The 15,707-nt window shown below is 39.1% G+C and overlaps 1 protein-coding gene across 1 annotated transcript; it reads right to left on the minus strand.

The window, feature by feature from the left end:
* Positions 1-3,884: 3,884 nt before the first annotated feature.
* Positions 3,885-8,141, minus strand: TEX30 (testis expressed 30). Its single transcript, XM_063304682.1, has 6 exons — positions 8,109-8,141; positions 6,975-7,045; positions 6,100-6,330; positions 5,624-5,675; positions 5,008-5,210; positions 3,885-4,189 (listed from the first exon to the last, which is right to left on the minus strand). The coding sequence occupies exons 2-6, from the start codon at positions 6,990-6,992 to the stop codon at positions 4,028-4,030; spliced, it is 666 nt and encodes a 221-aa protein (XP_063160752.1). The 5' UTR covers positions 6,993-7,045; positions 8,109-8,141; the 3' UTR covers positions 3,885-4,027.
* Between the last annotated feature and the right edge of the window lie 7,566 nt (positions 8,142-15,707).

A 15,707-nucleotide genomic window follows, 5' to 3' on the forward strand; every position in this document is an offset into this window, starting at 1 on the left:
ATGCAAATGTAACACCCAGAACCACCTCCAGGCCTTTTATCTGCTTGATTGGTCATGGGGTACCCAGGAAACAGGCCACACCTGGCCATGCAGCTGCTTGTCAGCCATTCGTTCCATTACTTATGAGTCACCAATGATGGGGTGTGTGTATGCCATTGGCTGTACTTCCTGAATGGTTAGTGCCCCACTTTTGTCAAACCCCTTGAATGACAGCTGAAAGTCCTGACTTTGCTCCCATATGGGTGTGTTTCCTTTCAACTTCAATGTGGTGGTGTGCAGAGGCCAAATGCCAAAACAGTTATCCTTGCTCCAATATTTCTGGTCCTGACTGTATATAAGGTATATGATCAATTTAACAGTGAATACCTTTACTTCTGATTACCATCTTGTCAAGCTAAAACAGTGGGACGAGAGACCATCAGTGAACCCAGTACATACCAGGTGCTTTGAAGCTTTTTGAAGCCAAGGCACTGGCACAGTTCCTCCAGGTGTCAACTATGAGAATTAAACTGGCATACTAAGAAAGTTATCTCAGATAACAAAAATGTGTGCCTAACACTTCTCTGCATTGGGAAGCAGGGCTGATAATCAGAACAAGGGTATGGCTATGTGAAGTCAAATATTGGCTAAAAGCTCACTTTTAGCTCCAAAGTTCGGTATGTCTTATCCTGATGTGATGACTGCCTACTCAGCTTACCATTAAATCTGATTCATATGTGATTAAGTAGAAATCTCTTTAATGGAGTATAGTGTGCAGTACAGTGAAAAACTTGCGAACAGAAGTTCCTACGCTTTCTCCAAGTTAAACAGCCCAGTGAACTCAACCCCCTCCCCCTTCTTTGGTATGCAGCCCCCCTTTCCATTCCTGTCCGTTCAGTTCTGTACAGATGTCTGCAACCACTCTGCTGGTTGACCTTGGATGCCAGAGATAGCCCAAACAAGATGCTTTCACACTCCTGGTTTGTCCCCCCTCCCTCTTCTACTGACTCACAAGTCTCAACCCATGTTGATTCCAGTCAGGCATATGAGTCGGATCAGATGTTCTGGGAGTGTTTGATCTGGGAGCATGACACCTGACAGATAATTTTTATTCTTGGAAATCCCAGATAAATGACAAATTGCATTATCGGGGGTTCTCAGGTAAGATGCTGAGGCACCTGGGATAAGTTGAACAAAATGGTAGCTCTTAAAGAATTCTTGACTTAGAATTACAAATAGAGTACACCAAGATGTCACTTAAGAGTTCAATTCAGACACAGCAAATTTCATTTTAAAGCAGCCTTGTATCTGGCTCAAATAACGAACTTTGGAGTGCCTTTAGACAATTGTGGTTAGATCTTTTGGTAGGTAAAGATCCTGAGATAATTCTTGCTGTTGCAGAGCTTACATTTATAGCTGTCATGAGTACTGATGGTGAGCAGGACTATCCAGGGGGAAAAATGCATGCGTAGTTTAGAGGCTTTGAACTTTCCTTCAAAGAAACCCAGAGCAGACCCGCCTTGATTCTTGGGTTTATCTGTGAAGGTTTCCCACGGCCTTTCAGTTTGGCAGGATTTTCTGTCTAGTAGAGTAGGACAATAAATCACTAGAGACTCAAGCTACTGTCTCGGCGTGGTTCTTCACTCTAAGATAGGACAGTAGCCTGTTGGATTTGTGCATTGTTGGCAGCAAAGTAGGCTATGCACAATTACAGGACTTTTTATTGTGCATGCTACATTGTACTTTGTATTACAAACTGTTTTTTATGAAGTCTGGGCCATGAGTCAGCTTGCAGGGAGGCTGACCTTTCATTCATGCTATAGCACATCTGAGTGGTTTACTGGATGGATTTTCATCCGTTTTGTGATTGGTTGATTACATGCCATCAAATCATTTTCGACTCCTAGCAACAGATAGATTTTCTCCATGACAATCTATCCCTAACTTGGTCTTCCAGTTCTTCCAATGGTGCACTCATCGCTACGTTAACTGAGTCTATCCACCTTGCTGCTGATTGTCTTCTTCTTCTTTCCTTCCACCTTTTCCAGCATCAGAGTTTATTTGATGATCTATTTGTTTGTTTTCTTGGTTGCCCATGGTATTCTCAGGACTTTTCTCAAACACCAATTTCAAAAGCATCAATCCTCTTTTCTATCCTGCTTCTTCAAAGTCCATTATCCTATACATATATTGTACAATATGCTAAATCTATGAGAAAGGGAAATGGTATGGAACAGAATTTTTCAATGTTTAATCATCTATAGCACTATTGCAATCCAGCTAAAAGTCTTTAAAAGAGTGTATTGCTGAAGTAACTGACCCAGTGTAATGAAACCATACTTTTCTTAAACTAGTTAGTAGGGCTTGTTTAATTCAAGGGTGTTCTTCAAACCTGTTTTGATTATAATAAAGGTAAAGGTAAAGGTTTCCCTTGACGTAAAGTCCAGTCGTGTCCGACTCTAGGGGGCGGTGCTCATCTCCGTTTCTAAGCCTTGGAGCCTGCGTTGTCATAGACACTTCCGGGTCATGTGGCCAGCATGACGACTCGGAACGCCGTTACCTTCCCGCCGAAGCGGTACCTATTGATCTACTCACATTTGCATGTTTTCGAACTGCTAGGTGAGCAGGAGCTGGGACTAGCAACGGGAGCTCACCCCGCCGCGCGGTTTCGAACCGCCGACCTTCCGATCGACAGCTCAGCGGTTTAACCCGCAGCGCCACCGCGTCCCCAATTTTGATTATAATAGCTGGGCAAAAAGAACCTTCTCATAGGCTTGGGCAGATATTGGCCTTCTTGTAACCAAGCAGCATTAAGGACTACAAAATAAGATAGCTTGTAATTTTGTTCTTTAAAAAATCCAGAAAAAATACTCAAAAACATTTAGAAAACCGTAAGAAATGTTTAAAGTTTGAGTGCACCAAGAGGTCTCAAGAGTTTTCAATGGATTCCCTACCTCAAAGTCAACAGAGGAATGTGATGCATATTCTTTGAGAATGGGGGTCACACTGGAATTGCAGGCTGATTCTCTGCATGCAGAAAGATAGCTCAGTGAGTACTAAATCTGTCAGGCAAGGCCATGAGGTATTGTGCCAAAATTTTTTTGTTGTTCCAAACTTGACTTTAACCCAGTTGTTCATCACTTTAATTTCTGCTGGCTGTATTTTTTTCTGATCTTCCTCTGCATGCTGCAGCTGCTGGAGCAGCTTTTGATTAGCTAAGCCAGCAAAGATTGCCACATATAGTACATGACAATTAGCTATACCACATCTGCCACAAACTCTCTTAAGAGTAATTTGTTCCTTACTATTCACAAAATCTTGAGTTGCCTGAAGTAAATTGTATTAGTTAATGTTTCAAAAAAAAAAAAAAGATAGAAGAGTTAGGGAATTAAAAAGTAGAGTGCATTAATAGAGAGAGAATACTGATTGGAGATAATAGGAAATTTAGTTTAACATGACTGAAGGGACCAGATTTGGGGAGTCTGCTAATATATACGTAAGTAACTTGTTCACTGTAGTAATTAAAAATTTGCTGCATATAGCATGCCTTTGTTAAATCATTAGCTCTTTTCTTAGATGATTTGTGACTGCCAAACTTCAAGTTTAGATAACTGAGAAAAAGGAAAAATAAATTGCTGTAAAGTTTAGTTTTAAAACTTCAAGAATATATCAGCACACTTTTAAACATTGTACCCCAATTAATGTGATTGTTGATTAATGTGATTAGATGGCATTATTCTGCTATTTCAGGCACAAGAGAAGTGTTACAAGAAGTGTAACACAATAAAATTATGAAGCTTTTTTTTTCCTTAAGTGATGTACTTAAGAGAAGTACCAAAGGGAAACAATGTTATATAAATGATATGTATGCTATACGTTAGCAAACTTAATAAACACAGAAAAGTTTATTTCAGAAACTGCTATCCAATATAAAAGATAATTATATCTATTTCATGTTTTTGTCAAAACACTCTTGAGCTGATGAAAATACTTATTAAAATGTATTTCTAGACTGCAAATCCTATTCAGTTGATAACTGCCTGTAATATTATGCAATAATTTCTTTGATCCAAGTCAAAACCTGAGCATTTATTTCCAATAATATTTCATCTCCAGATCGTCCTCTGACTGCCATGCTATGATTTGCCTTTTCAATCCAGTGGATTTTCTTAGGTGCTTTCATCTTGACTGCAACATCTTCCAACAGTTGCTATTTTAAAAAAGGAAGGAACAGAAACCATATTTTTCTAAGCCATCATGATCCAATTTCAATATGAATTTTTAAACTAACTAATAATCTATAGCTCTGAGCATTGAGTAGGAAGCTTATTTCTCTAAATGGGCTCCATTAATCAGTCTAAAGCAGTGTTTCTCAACCTTGGCAACTTTCAGAAGGGTAGACTTCAACTCCCAGAATTGCCCAGCCAACATGGCTGGCTGGGGAATTCTGGGAGTTGAAATCCACATATTTTAAAGTTGCCAAGGTTGAGAAACACTGATCTAAAGCACAACCAAGGAGCCTCAGGATAAAAAACAAACACCTACATGACAGTAAGGTTAGGGACAGGCTATGACATTGTCAGCCATACACCTCAGTGAGTACAACACAAAACCTTGGTTAAACCTGTGGTTAAAAAGTTGGCTTTGGATTAGAAACACCAAGGCTCAAATGCATGAAATTCACTTGGTGATTATAGACACTATTTTACAACCTACCAGATGGTATAACAGCAGGGTTTCTCAGCAGGATCCCCTGATTTGGAGCTCTGTTTTAGGCTCCATCATCCCTGACTTTCAAATTCAAATCTGTAACTGATTTAGGAGTCTACTATGGCTGTTGTGCATATGATGCTAGGTTCTTCAGTTTTAAGAATTTAAAATTTCTACCACCTGAGAACATCTAAAAGGCCATGAATAAAAACTTTACATTAAAAAATAGAATGTAAACAACTAGCCTTTCACACTTCTCTAACAATTGTACAGTGAAATCAGGTTTTATGTCCTCTTTTAATGCATCTGATAACTCACTTTATCACATAACTCATCTGCAGTGCCAGACACAAACAGGACGGGGGAATTAATGAGCAATAAATCTTCACTTCGAAGTTTAGTTTGAACCTTTGGTCGATGCAGTGGGTAGGACAAACATATCAGGCCTCGAATGTAGCTATCGTTATTTTGGTCAGCCTGCTGTGTCACAATGGCAGCAGCACGGGAACCCATTGAACGACCTGCATTCATTAGGAATCAAGGATGAAAAAGTCAGCTCTTAATATATTCTAGTGTAAATTTTAATTTACAGACACAATAATTCATTGCACCGCTTACAGTAATAAAGTTTACTGCAGTCTGTAATTCCAAATATTCCTAGGGTGGTTTCATATCTTTCCATCACACAACCACCTGGAAACTCACCATGAAATTAAGCTTAACTGATTACAATACAACTGTTCCTTACATCCTCGCAGCTAAATAGATGAGTTGGTGAAAAGAATTCTGTAATTAAGAGTTGAAGATAAAATACGCTTTTTCTTCTATTTCAAAATGTGTCTCAACAGAAACATACTCATTCTCTGATTTTTAGGAATGCACTATGCAATCATGCAATATTTCTTTATTCAAAAGTCATCACCAGTTTTCTTACCTCCAAGGAAAATGCCAGAAAGTTTGTAGTCATCTGACAATCTTAAAAATTCCTTTAAAAAAAGTTACATTTGGTTTAACAATTTGAGTGAAAGGTAAAGATTAAAATAATACTGTGTGGTAAAGAACAATATAAATAATATCTACCATAAATAGTAAAATAAAATTTGCAGATCAAAATATACCAATATATTTTAGTTGTATAATAATATAATTGATAGGTATTTAATGTAATGGAGAAGTAGAGGCAAAGGCATAATTATATAGAGTAACAAATGCTTCTCATACGATCGTTTTAAGGAACGGTTATGATCTGTTAAATTTGGGTAGAGATCTAACTATATATTCAACAAATACACATACAGCCTATATATCAATTGCTAAAGCCACATATGGGCTACACAAAAAGCTTAGCTACTTTAGGATTCTTTAAAGCAACCATTTTTTTTCTCTAAAAAGGAAACTTGGTTTTCGTACCACAACTGCCTTATATGCTTTAACCCGATGGATGATGTTAAGGCTTTTGCAGGTGAATCGCAGACAGAGAAATCCATTAGATGCAAGGTAGTTTGCCAAAGAAACAAGGTGAAAGAAATTCATATCACCTGATGCTCCATGAGTAATAATCACACCATAGGGTAGTATCTTGCTAGGGATGCAAAAACTAGCATCAAGGCATTTGGTTCCAAAAGGTATTTTCACATTAATCTAGAAATAGAAACACTGAAATCAACAAGCTGTCAACGAAAAATACAGTACGGAACTGTGTTGTGTCTCCAATGCAAAAGAAAAAAATCCATTTCAAAAAGCAAGAGAATTTTTTTTCTGTAATGAAAAGGCCTGCCTACTGAGCAGCTTTCTGTTCCCTTCAGTCCCAATACAGAAACTCCAAGAGCTGGCCACACTAACGGCGTATGGATATAAAAAATAGAACACATACAAAGAAAGCCACCAGCTTGACACCTATCTGTATCATTAGTAGCAAGCAAATGAGGTTGGCGAAATTCCTTTCAAGCTATTGGCGTTTAATAGGGATAAGCATGCCAGCAGTTTCTTTGTGAGTACTCCTAAATTTTGTGAATTACCACATTTCATGAATTTAACAATGAGCTTTGCAGTTCTGTTCTATGTACTGCTGGAAGGTAAAAAAATAAGACTCTGGGCACCCATCAGACACATACTCATTAGGGCACAGGACTGTTTTAGAATCCATTTCATCAAAGTTACTTCAGTGGAAAACATTCACAGCTAAATCCTACAGTATTTGGTAAGACTTATTCTCAGATAAAAGGGTATAGGATTGCAGCTTTGCATGGTATACATGGCAATATACTCCTACAGTTCTAACATACCTCTGTGTAGTCACTCATTTTCTTTTTGTAATCTTGCAAACTAGTGATCCAAAAAGTCTGACCATAAATCACTGCAATAAAAAGAATCAAATGTTAACAATCCAAGGTTGGACTGTTCCTTGCATGAAGAAATGTGGCCCTCTGTTCTACTGCTGGACACCGAAAGACTACTGGTCATACCGATAAATGCCATCCCATTCATTTTCTCTTTGTGCAATAAATTTTCCTACTGGGCTTTTATTAAACATAGTGGAGCAAATTTTATGTACTAAAAGTATGCAAACATCTAACCAGTAGAACATATCTCAATTTAGGTAAACTGGTAGGGCTTACTTTTATGCACAGAAGTTAGCTACTTATTTGAGGTTGCAGATGTTAAGAGGAAGCAGTAAAGGACAGCAAACCAGCAGACACTGGAAGTCAGCTGGATGACTTTGGGCCAGTCACACCCTCTCCGCCCTAGGAAGAAGACAATGGCAAACCACTTCCAAGACTCCTGCCTAAAAAACTGCATAGACTTGTCCATGTAGTTGCCAGGAGTTAAGACTGACTTAAAGGCAGAAAAAAAAAACATACATGCAGGGGACACAGTGATCTGACACTGGAGCTCCCTTGTGTGTCCCTGTGATGCTGTGGGACTTCTGGACAACTTGGGAAGCTGAGTCATTTAAGCCTGCAAGTTAACTGGCTTCTATTCCAGAAAAAAAAATGCTGTTGTGAGCTTGTCCCCCTGCTGAGTTGAAGGCCTTCTTACCCATTTTTACATTGGTAGAAAACTAAATAGGCATAAATGTGGATCTCTATCCTGCATTTGTTGACGGATGACAAAGCCTAACACATTTTATACACCTTGAAGCTAAACTTGGATGGTGTCAAGAGTAAGGAAGAAAATACTTCTCATACAGTTACAGATAATCTAACTGTAAATTGTCTCACATGCTTGCTGGGACCAAGAAGAAAATGCCATGAGGATACAGTAAAAAAAGGATACAATTTGACTCTTGTTCCTTTTTTGCCCACCAAAAGGTTTTTGCCCACCAATTGATTATATCCACATATTTCTGCTATCTCACACTTTTTTTCCTGCCAAATGACTTTAGGGTTGGGAGTTATCGATCAATTGTTGACATTTACCCCAGTGAATTTATGTATCCATGCCATAATCAAAACAAGGATATCACACCAAGCCATGATATCCATGGTGGACAAAAACTTTTTGGATGTGAGATTTTAATCCACTCTTCCCTTCTGAAGCCAAGCCACCACTCTCTTTCTCCTCCAACAGAGTGATTTTTTTCCCTTCTCATCTAAAACTGAGGAAGATGAGAAAAGTGAGGATGGGACTACTGGCTACTTCTGTTTTTGCCCCTCCACCCCAAAGCTAGCTGGGGGGAATCCTAGCTGAGACAAGGAGAAGGTGGTAAAGATTGTTGCTAGTTTAAAGTGATCATTAAAGCAAAGAGGGGCCTTAGTTTGCACTGGTTCAAGCATATTAGAATACTGTAGTCTAAAATCTACACTTTGCAGCCTTTCCAAGTCATCACTTGCGTTTTATACCCATCTATATCCGCGTGCATATCAACTGAGAATCAAATATATCTGGCAAAACGAAGACATTGCTAGTCTGGCCAATGTACGATTTGACAGAGGAAAGTCCTGAGCTTGGAGAAATCTTCTATTATCAAGGATATATGCACTATTACTACTACTGTTAGTTACTAAATTACTACTAAATGTTCACTTACATAAATTAACTGAGCAAATACCACGCATACACCAGCTCATTCATTGCATAGCTAGTTCGTTGGTTTCTTGCAATGATTTGCCTTTAGGCTACTTCCGCCCGTCCCAGCTTGATCTCGCCTGCTCTCCGCTTAGAGTTTCTGAATCAATCTTCCCTCTCCCGCTTCTTCTACTGAAACTTGGGGTTGCTAAGCCTGCAGCCCTACACTCGCCTACTTGAATAAAGCGCTTCAAATTCCCCCAGGCGTGACTTCCGTGCAAATACAGACCAGCTTGTGGGTTCCACGCCTTTCAGTCCCTGGGCGCCCCGACGATACAGCAACCCGTTAAGAGCATGCCGGGAGTTGTAGTCCGTGCTTCGAGCGAAAGCAAGCGAAGGAAAGCCCCTCACCCTCGCCGGTTTTTGTATATCGCTTCAAGAATTCTCGTCAAGGCGTCCCTTTTGCGTAAAGAATATATATGCGCTTAAGATTTTGGGAAGGGTGGAGCGACGAAGGACAGCACGTTAAAAGTTGAATTCGCTTCTATCATATATGATTTAAGCTACATCAAGGTCATTCTCAGAGAGCCACTTTGGTCTAGTGGTGAAGGTGCTGGGCTAGAAACCAGGAGGCTGGGAGTTGCAGTCCCGCCTTAGGCATGACAGCCGGCTGGGTGACCTTGGGCCAGTTGCCCTCTCTCAGGCCAACTCGGTGCAATGTAGATTAGCCTCCTCGCACGGCTAAATAGTCTACACTTCTGGCTGCTGGACCTCACAAGGATTTTCCAGCAAGGGAAAGCAGCATGAACACCGAACTGCTATGCCATACGATAAAAAAAAAAATCATTCTCAAACCTCTTGTGGACTGAAAGGTTTCAAGGTTAATACTTATTATCCATTGTTATTTTACTCCAATATCTTCTGGTCAGGCAAAGACTGTGCAGCTGCGTCATCTCACTCTTCAGGAACCTGGTTATATTTATTTACCATAGCGGCCTTTTTAATCACACTGTTCTACATTTGCCCAAGACGTGACCACCCATCAGCCTAATGCAGCGTTTCTCAACCTTGGCCACTTGAAGATGTGTGGACTTCAACTCCCAGAATTCCCCAGCCAGCATGGCTGGCTGGGGAATTCTGGGAGTTGAAGTCCACACATCTTCAAGTGGCCAAGGTTGAGAAACGCTGCGCTGGTGTGCTTTGTGTTATGCAAACCCAAGCAAGGTAGGTAGTTTTGTAAAAAATACATTAAATATCCTTCCCCAACCTGGCTCTCTTGATGTATTGGACTACATCTTCCACCATCATCATCCCCAGACAGCCTAGTTGCTAGGCTCACTGACAGGGTGATGTGCATTGTGGTCCAAAAAAGCCTGCTCAAGTGTGTGCTTCTGTATTGCCTGCAACTCTGTGGCAGCTTTCCCTAGCCTGGTGCTTATGTTGGATTTCAGTTCCAATAATCCTCTGCCTGCCCAACCTAATAAGAATTAATGGCATTGGCAGCGCGCCTAGAAGCACCAAGATGGGGAAAGAGGTATTAAGAGGTAAACAAGAATGTATCAAAATAGCAAAGACTGCTGTGGTTGCTATTTATGTATCAAGCAGAAAGTACAATGAAATATGTAATCTTTAGCTTGAAACCTTACAAGTTTTCTTGGCCAGTGTATCACTTGGTCAGTAAGCAGGAGGTCAGGTGATAAGACAGTTATTTTGGGCTGTGATCATCAGGTGGAAACCGGCTTATCTCATAGTTTAAAGTGTGCTGGGAAAGAAAAGTGTCCAAAGATCTTAATGTCAAACTGACTTCATATCAGTGGAATCCATTAAGACAAAGTGTCAAACTTACAGGCCCCATGAAAGGCACACTGGAAGGGTACCATGTGGGCTGCAGAGCAAGAATTTCTTGCAGTTAATCATCCTTGCTAAATGAGCAGAGGCTGAAAAGCAAAGACACACTGAGAAAAAAGAAGTAGTAGAGAAAATGTAATCATTCAGATAGGAAATACAAGCTGCCCTGAAATCATGTTCCTTTTGAAATATTTACAGTACAATCATAGGCTTCTATACTCACAAGTAAATGTCACTGAGGTTAACTATGTTTACTTCTGGGTAAATATGTAGTGGATTAGAAAGGGCAAAACAAAAAAGGTCACAGACAAGGATATAAATGATCTTTAAAACAATTGTAAGTATTTATGAGGCATAATAAAGCTTGAGTTTGGTCATATTGTTGGCATGGGGGCAAAGAGCAGAGGTCTTGAATCTTTAAATAACTGTTAAGCTGGCAGAAATTCAGTAGGTTTTAGTTACTAAATACAATTATGGGGAAACCATCGTTTGTTTATTTATTTATTAAATTTATACACTGCTCATCTCACTATAAAAGTGACTCTGGGGGGCTTACAAATAAAAGTTATAGAAATCATTATAAAACTACAAAAACTACAAAAAATAGAAGATTAGAAAGGGAACCAAAAGGCGGCCCCTCAGGGCTGCCTACCACTCTTGGACCCCCAAGCTAGTTGGCAGAGCCAGGTCCTGACACTTCTTGAAGGCCAGAAGAGTGGGAGCCAACCTCACCTCAGGGGGCAAGATGTGCCACAGGACAGGGGCAACAGCAGAAAAGGCTCTCCTCCTTGATCCCACCAGACAGAATTCTTTAGCCGATGGGGTCCATAACATGCCCTTCCTGCCGGACTGGGTGAGATGGGTCGATGTGATTGGGACGGGACGTAACCTGGGCCCATGTCATGAAGGGCTTTAAAGGTCATAACCAGCACCTTGAATTGGCCCCGGAAGCACACCGGCACCCAATGCAGCTCACACAACACAGGTGTTACATGCACAGCCCTAGAGGTGCCCATAACTTCCGTCACTGCTGCATTCTACACCAGCTGCAGCTTCCAGATACTTTTCAAGGGTAGCTCCTTATATCTACTGGACATCATTAATTTTTTGTGCATTGTCCTGCTTGGATTTTCTTTTTCCCTAGTGGGGCATCTGTCCCTTTGCCAGAGAAATTTTTCCATTCCTGCATTATATTATATAAAAATGTCCCTGTGGAGCAAAGAGTCACCTGAGACAAACCATATTTCCCTTATGATAAGACACACTGTTAGCGTAGCACTTGTTAAGATGTCAGTATTGGCAGCCAAGCAAAGCTCCTCTTTTTATTTGTGTTGCTTCTTTGAAAAGTATCCTCTCGCAGATGAATTATGCATTTAAGCCTTTCAGCTATGCACACCTAATGGATTGAAGATCTCACCCAAGCATCTCCTGATCAACGTCTTTAGGCCTCAATGATATAACAAAAGGTAACTCTCTGTTTATAACCACATTTCCTATTCTGGGCTAATGTGAAAAAGCTAGGCTTCAGACCCTTTACCCAGAAATACCAAGTAAGTAAGTAAGTAAGTAAGTAAGTAAGTAAATAAATAAATAAATAAATAAATTAGACCTCCAGTTTATCTACTTCATACTTCTCTAGTAGTGAGTATACTTTATCTGACTTTTCCTCCTCCTCCTCCTCCTCCTCACTTAGTTTCTTAATTTATGCTGGATGAAGTTTGTTTATTGTTCCAAAAATTAAACAAGTTGTTTTGAGGTACTTGGCATTCAGATTTCTCGGCTAGACATTCCTTTTCACAGACCCTCTTACTATAAAGTTATAATAAGCTAACAAGTTTGGCAGTCTTATAGTATTCAAATTTGTCAGCACTGAACTGAGTTTAATTTGGCAGCAGCTACAGTTTTTTGAAACACATATGTTATAACATAATGACTGTATATTATTATTATTATTATTATTATTATTATTATGTAACTGTATTAACACAATGCAAAGTCAGAAATCGCATCAGGCTCTACTGCTCTGCAACACAGTCCTATACACATTCATTTAATTAACTGACTTGCTAGCAAGCAAGATTATCTCATTAACCTTACAGAAATATTATATCCATGCCTAGCAAATAACTTACAGATACATCCATCCCATTCTTAGGAAAACAAGCTGGAATAATAACTGTTTTTACTACTGTATTACGTTTATGAAGACTTGACAACTAGGCTGTGTCCAGACAGACTTTTGAATGTGCAGCATACAGTATACAGTTCATTATGATGGTTTTACTGAACCATCAGTTATTACTGCCTTCTTATCATCCCATGGTTCATTTCTCTTTTGTCCCTTTTTTTTCCTCCAAGCAGAGAAAAACTGTTTAGCAAAAAGGCCTGAATCAGAAAGGCTTTGACTTCAGCAGTGACACTCATAATGTCTTCCTTCAAACATCAAAATTATTTCATACACTTGCAACATTCTCAATTCAAAGTGATTTTTCTGGTTTAAACCACAGCAACAAGACATGTAAACTCTACACTGCTTTGCAGTCTATTGTTGAGACTAATGGGTCAGGATGCTGCTAAAATTATGGGTTTATCCAGAAGTCCAGCTCCAACCCCTTCTCACTGCTCCCTCTCTGGCCTCTGCTGTTGCTGTCTTTCTTCCTGTGTTTCCCTTCTCAGAACCAGAATCCAATTTTTTTTCTCTGTACCCCAATTTTACAATCTGCGCTTTTTACAATCAAACTGTTTGGACATTTAGCTGTGTATAATAGACTGTATCATGCTTTTGATCTGATGACATAGAGGTGTTTTGGAGAATATAGGGCACTCACTTAACCCTTATTTGCAACTCTTTAAGTCAATTCTGTCTTTTCCTGGAATTGTACACTCTCAACTTTCTGTACCCTACAACTGCATCCTTGTCTGCTCCAAGGTACCTTTTCCCTTCAAATCCAGAGTGCTGCATAGTCTTACTAAATGACTCTTGCTGATTCTTTCACTCATTTTCTCTTTCTCTTGCTCCCCCTAACCAGCCTCTCGCTGCAACATACTCCCCCAACCCATACTGATTTCCAAAGCAGTGAGATGTAAAATGAGAAATCCAGAGAGGGAAAAATGTTTCTTTTTATTTAAAATAATTTAATTAAGTATTACAGTAAAGGGAGGAATATTTCTAAATGTCCAAAGACTTCCTATCCATTTTGATGGCTTTCCTTATCATGATCTAGACCTTTTCACCATCCAGATGAATGCTTACATATTTACGCTCCATATAAAAATCACATGCCCCTAAAAATAAATTGAAAATTATTGTGGACAGAGAACACATGCAGGTCTATCCTTTCAGAGAGACCCAGGGGTCTACAGTAAGGAAGAGTGGGAGTGTTGGGTCCCTCTGAAAGCACAGATCTGCACGTGATTTCTGTCTGCAATAATTTTCCATTTATTTGAATATTTTTCCACTAGCGGGTGACTTTAATAAAGCAGAAAGGTTACAACACCAGAGGAAAACAGAGATGTGAGCTTTACCAGATTATCCACCAATAAAACACACACACACACTAACACAATTTGGCACCAAGCTTCTGGAGGTTGTTGATGAGGCTGATGTTGAAATTTGGGTTTTTTGATGGCATAAATTTGGTTTTTATGATGGCAACGTTTTTTGCCAGCCTAAAGAGAATTGGAGAAACATCCTTAATCTAACCACACTATACACCATACTCTGCCATTCAGTATGGAAGAGTGAGATTGCCTATTTCTCTTTTTACTGTAGCTATATTAATATAATAAGCCATGTTTGACTGCATGTTTCTTCTAATTTTTTTATTTATGTTATACTTTAAGAACACTTTGGTAAATTTTGTCTTATCCAACTCATACTGGAATGTCAAGAAATTCAAAGAAAGATAAAAATTCTACTATATTACAATCATGAGAACAGAAGCCAGAGAAATGGAGGAGGAACTGGACTATACTGTGTATTAAAAGTACCCACATTTCTGAAGACATCCAAGTGAATGAACTTAAGGATAGTGCTGTGAGCACTTATGTTATAATAAATGAAAAACAAATAAAAGCAAAACGTGGTTAGTGTTAACCACCGATTCTCCAAAATGCAAAATGCATAAGATATAAAAGCGTAGTAATGAGGGAATTTAACATGCACATTCCTTTTGGGGGACAAATGCCAAATATAGTCCTGATTTCTCTTTCAAAGGGTAGAAGAAGACACAACAGAAGCAGCTGTTCTTCACTTGAGGTTAGTCACTTGGGAAGATTTAATTAAGTCTTCCTTATCATTGACAGAAAGTGACCATAAAATACTGGAATTCTTGTTCTTAAAAGAAATCAGAGCTATCTGGTTGAACTTATACTTTGGACCTCAAGAAAGGGAATGTTAAAGGAATGACCATTATAGTTTCATGACAAGAAAAGCAAGTGTATAAAGAAACTCAAAATGGATGGGAGTTCCTTAAAGAGGAGATTTTAAAAGGCAATCACAAACAATTCTAAGTGTGGAATAAATGGAATGTCAGTTTACAGATGATTGGAAAATCATACTCAAAGCATCTTGAATGGTGTGCTAGCAGTTTTGTTCTGAACCCAGTAGTCTTCAATATTTTTATTATTTACTGGATGACACATTGGAAGGGATTTTTATCAAATTTGCACAGAACACAGAACAAAAGATGGATGGGATATTTCGTATTCTAGAAGACAGCAACAGATTTCAAACCTATCTTGATAGGTTAGTGCAGTGGACTGAAAATAACAGAAGTAAATTTAACAGAAGTAAATGCAAAGCTTTTTCCATAGGAAAAATATATCGAATGCACCTGTGCAGAATGGGGGATATTGCTGAGTATTTAATATTTGTGGAAAGATTCATGGAATTTAATTATAGTGGTATGATGGGACTGCCCCAAAGGAAAACACAACATCAACAAAAGTTTCCAAATCACAGGAATGTATAATTCTACTTTATTCTTTATTGGTCAGACACTGATTTAAGTACTTGTCATGTTCTGGGCATCACATTTTAAGAAGTATTAAGAAAAACTGGAACAGATTCAGAAGAGGGCAGTAAGGATGGTCAGGGTCTAGTAACTATGTATTGCAGAGGTTGAGGGCACAGGCAGGCAGATTTTAGTTGAATGTTAGTA

Source organism: Candoia aspera, chromosome 5 (genome assembly GCF_035149785.1).
Source record: "Candoia aspera isolate rCanAsp1 chromosome 5, rCanAsp1.hap2, whole genome shotgun sequence".
Taxonomy (NCBI): Eukaryota; Metazoa; Chordata; class Lepidosauria; order Squamata; family Boidae; genus Candoia; species Candoia aspera.

Excerpts from the sequence above, each read along its gene's own strand:
- TEX30 (XM_063304682.1), bottom strand. Across the intron at positions 5,676-6,099 it reads AAGCATATAAGGCAGTTGTG|GAATTTTTAAGATTGTCAGA; the intron begins GTACGAAAACCA and ends CTTTTTTTAAAG. Across the intron at positions 5,211-5,623 it reads TTCTGGCATTTTCCTTGGAG|GTCGTTCAATGGGTTCCCGT; the intron begins GTAAGAAAACTG and ends TAATGAATGCAG.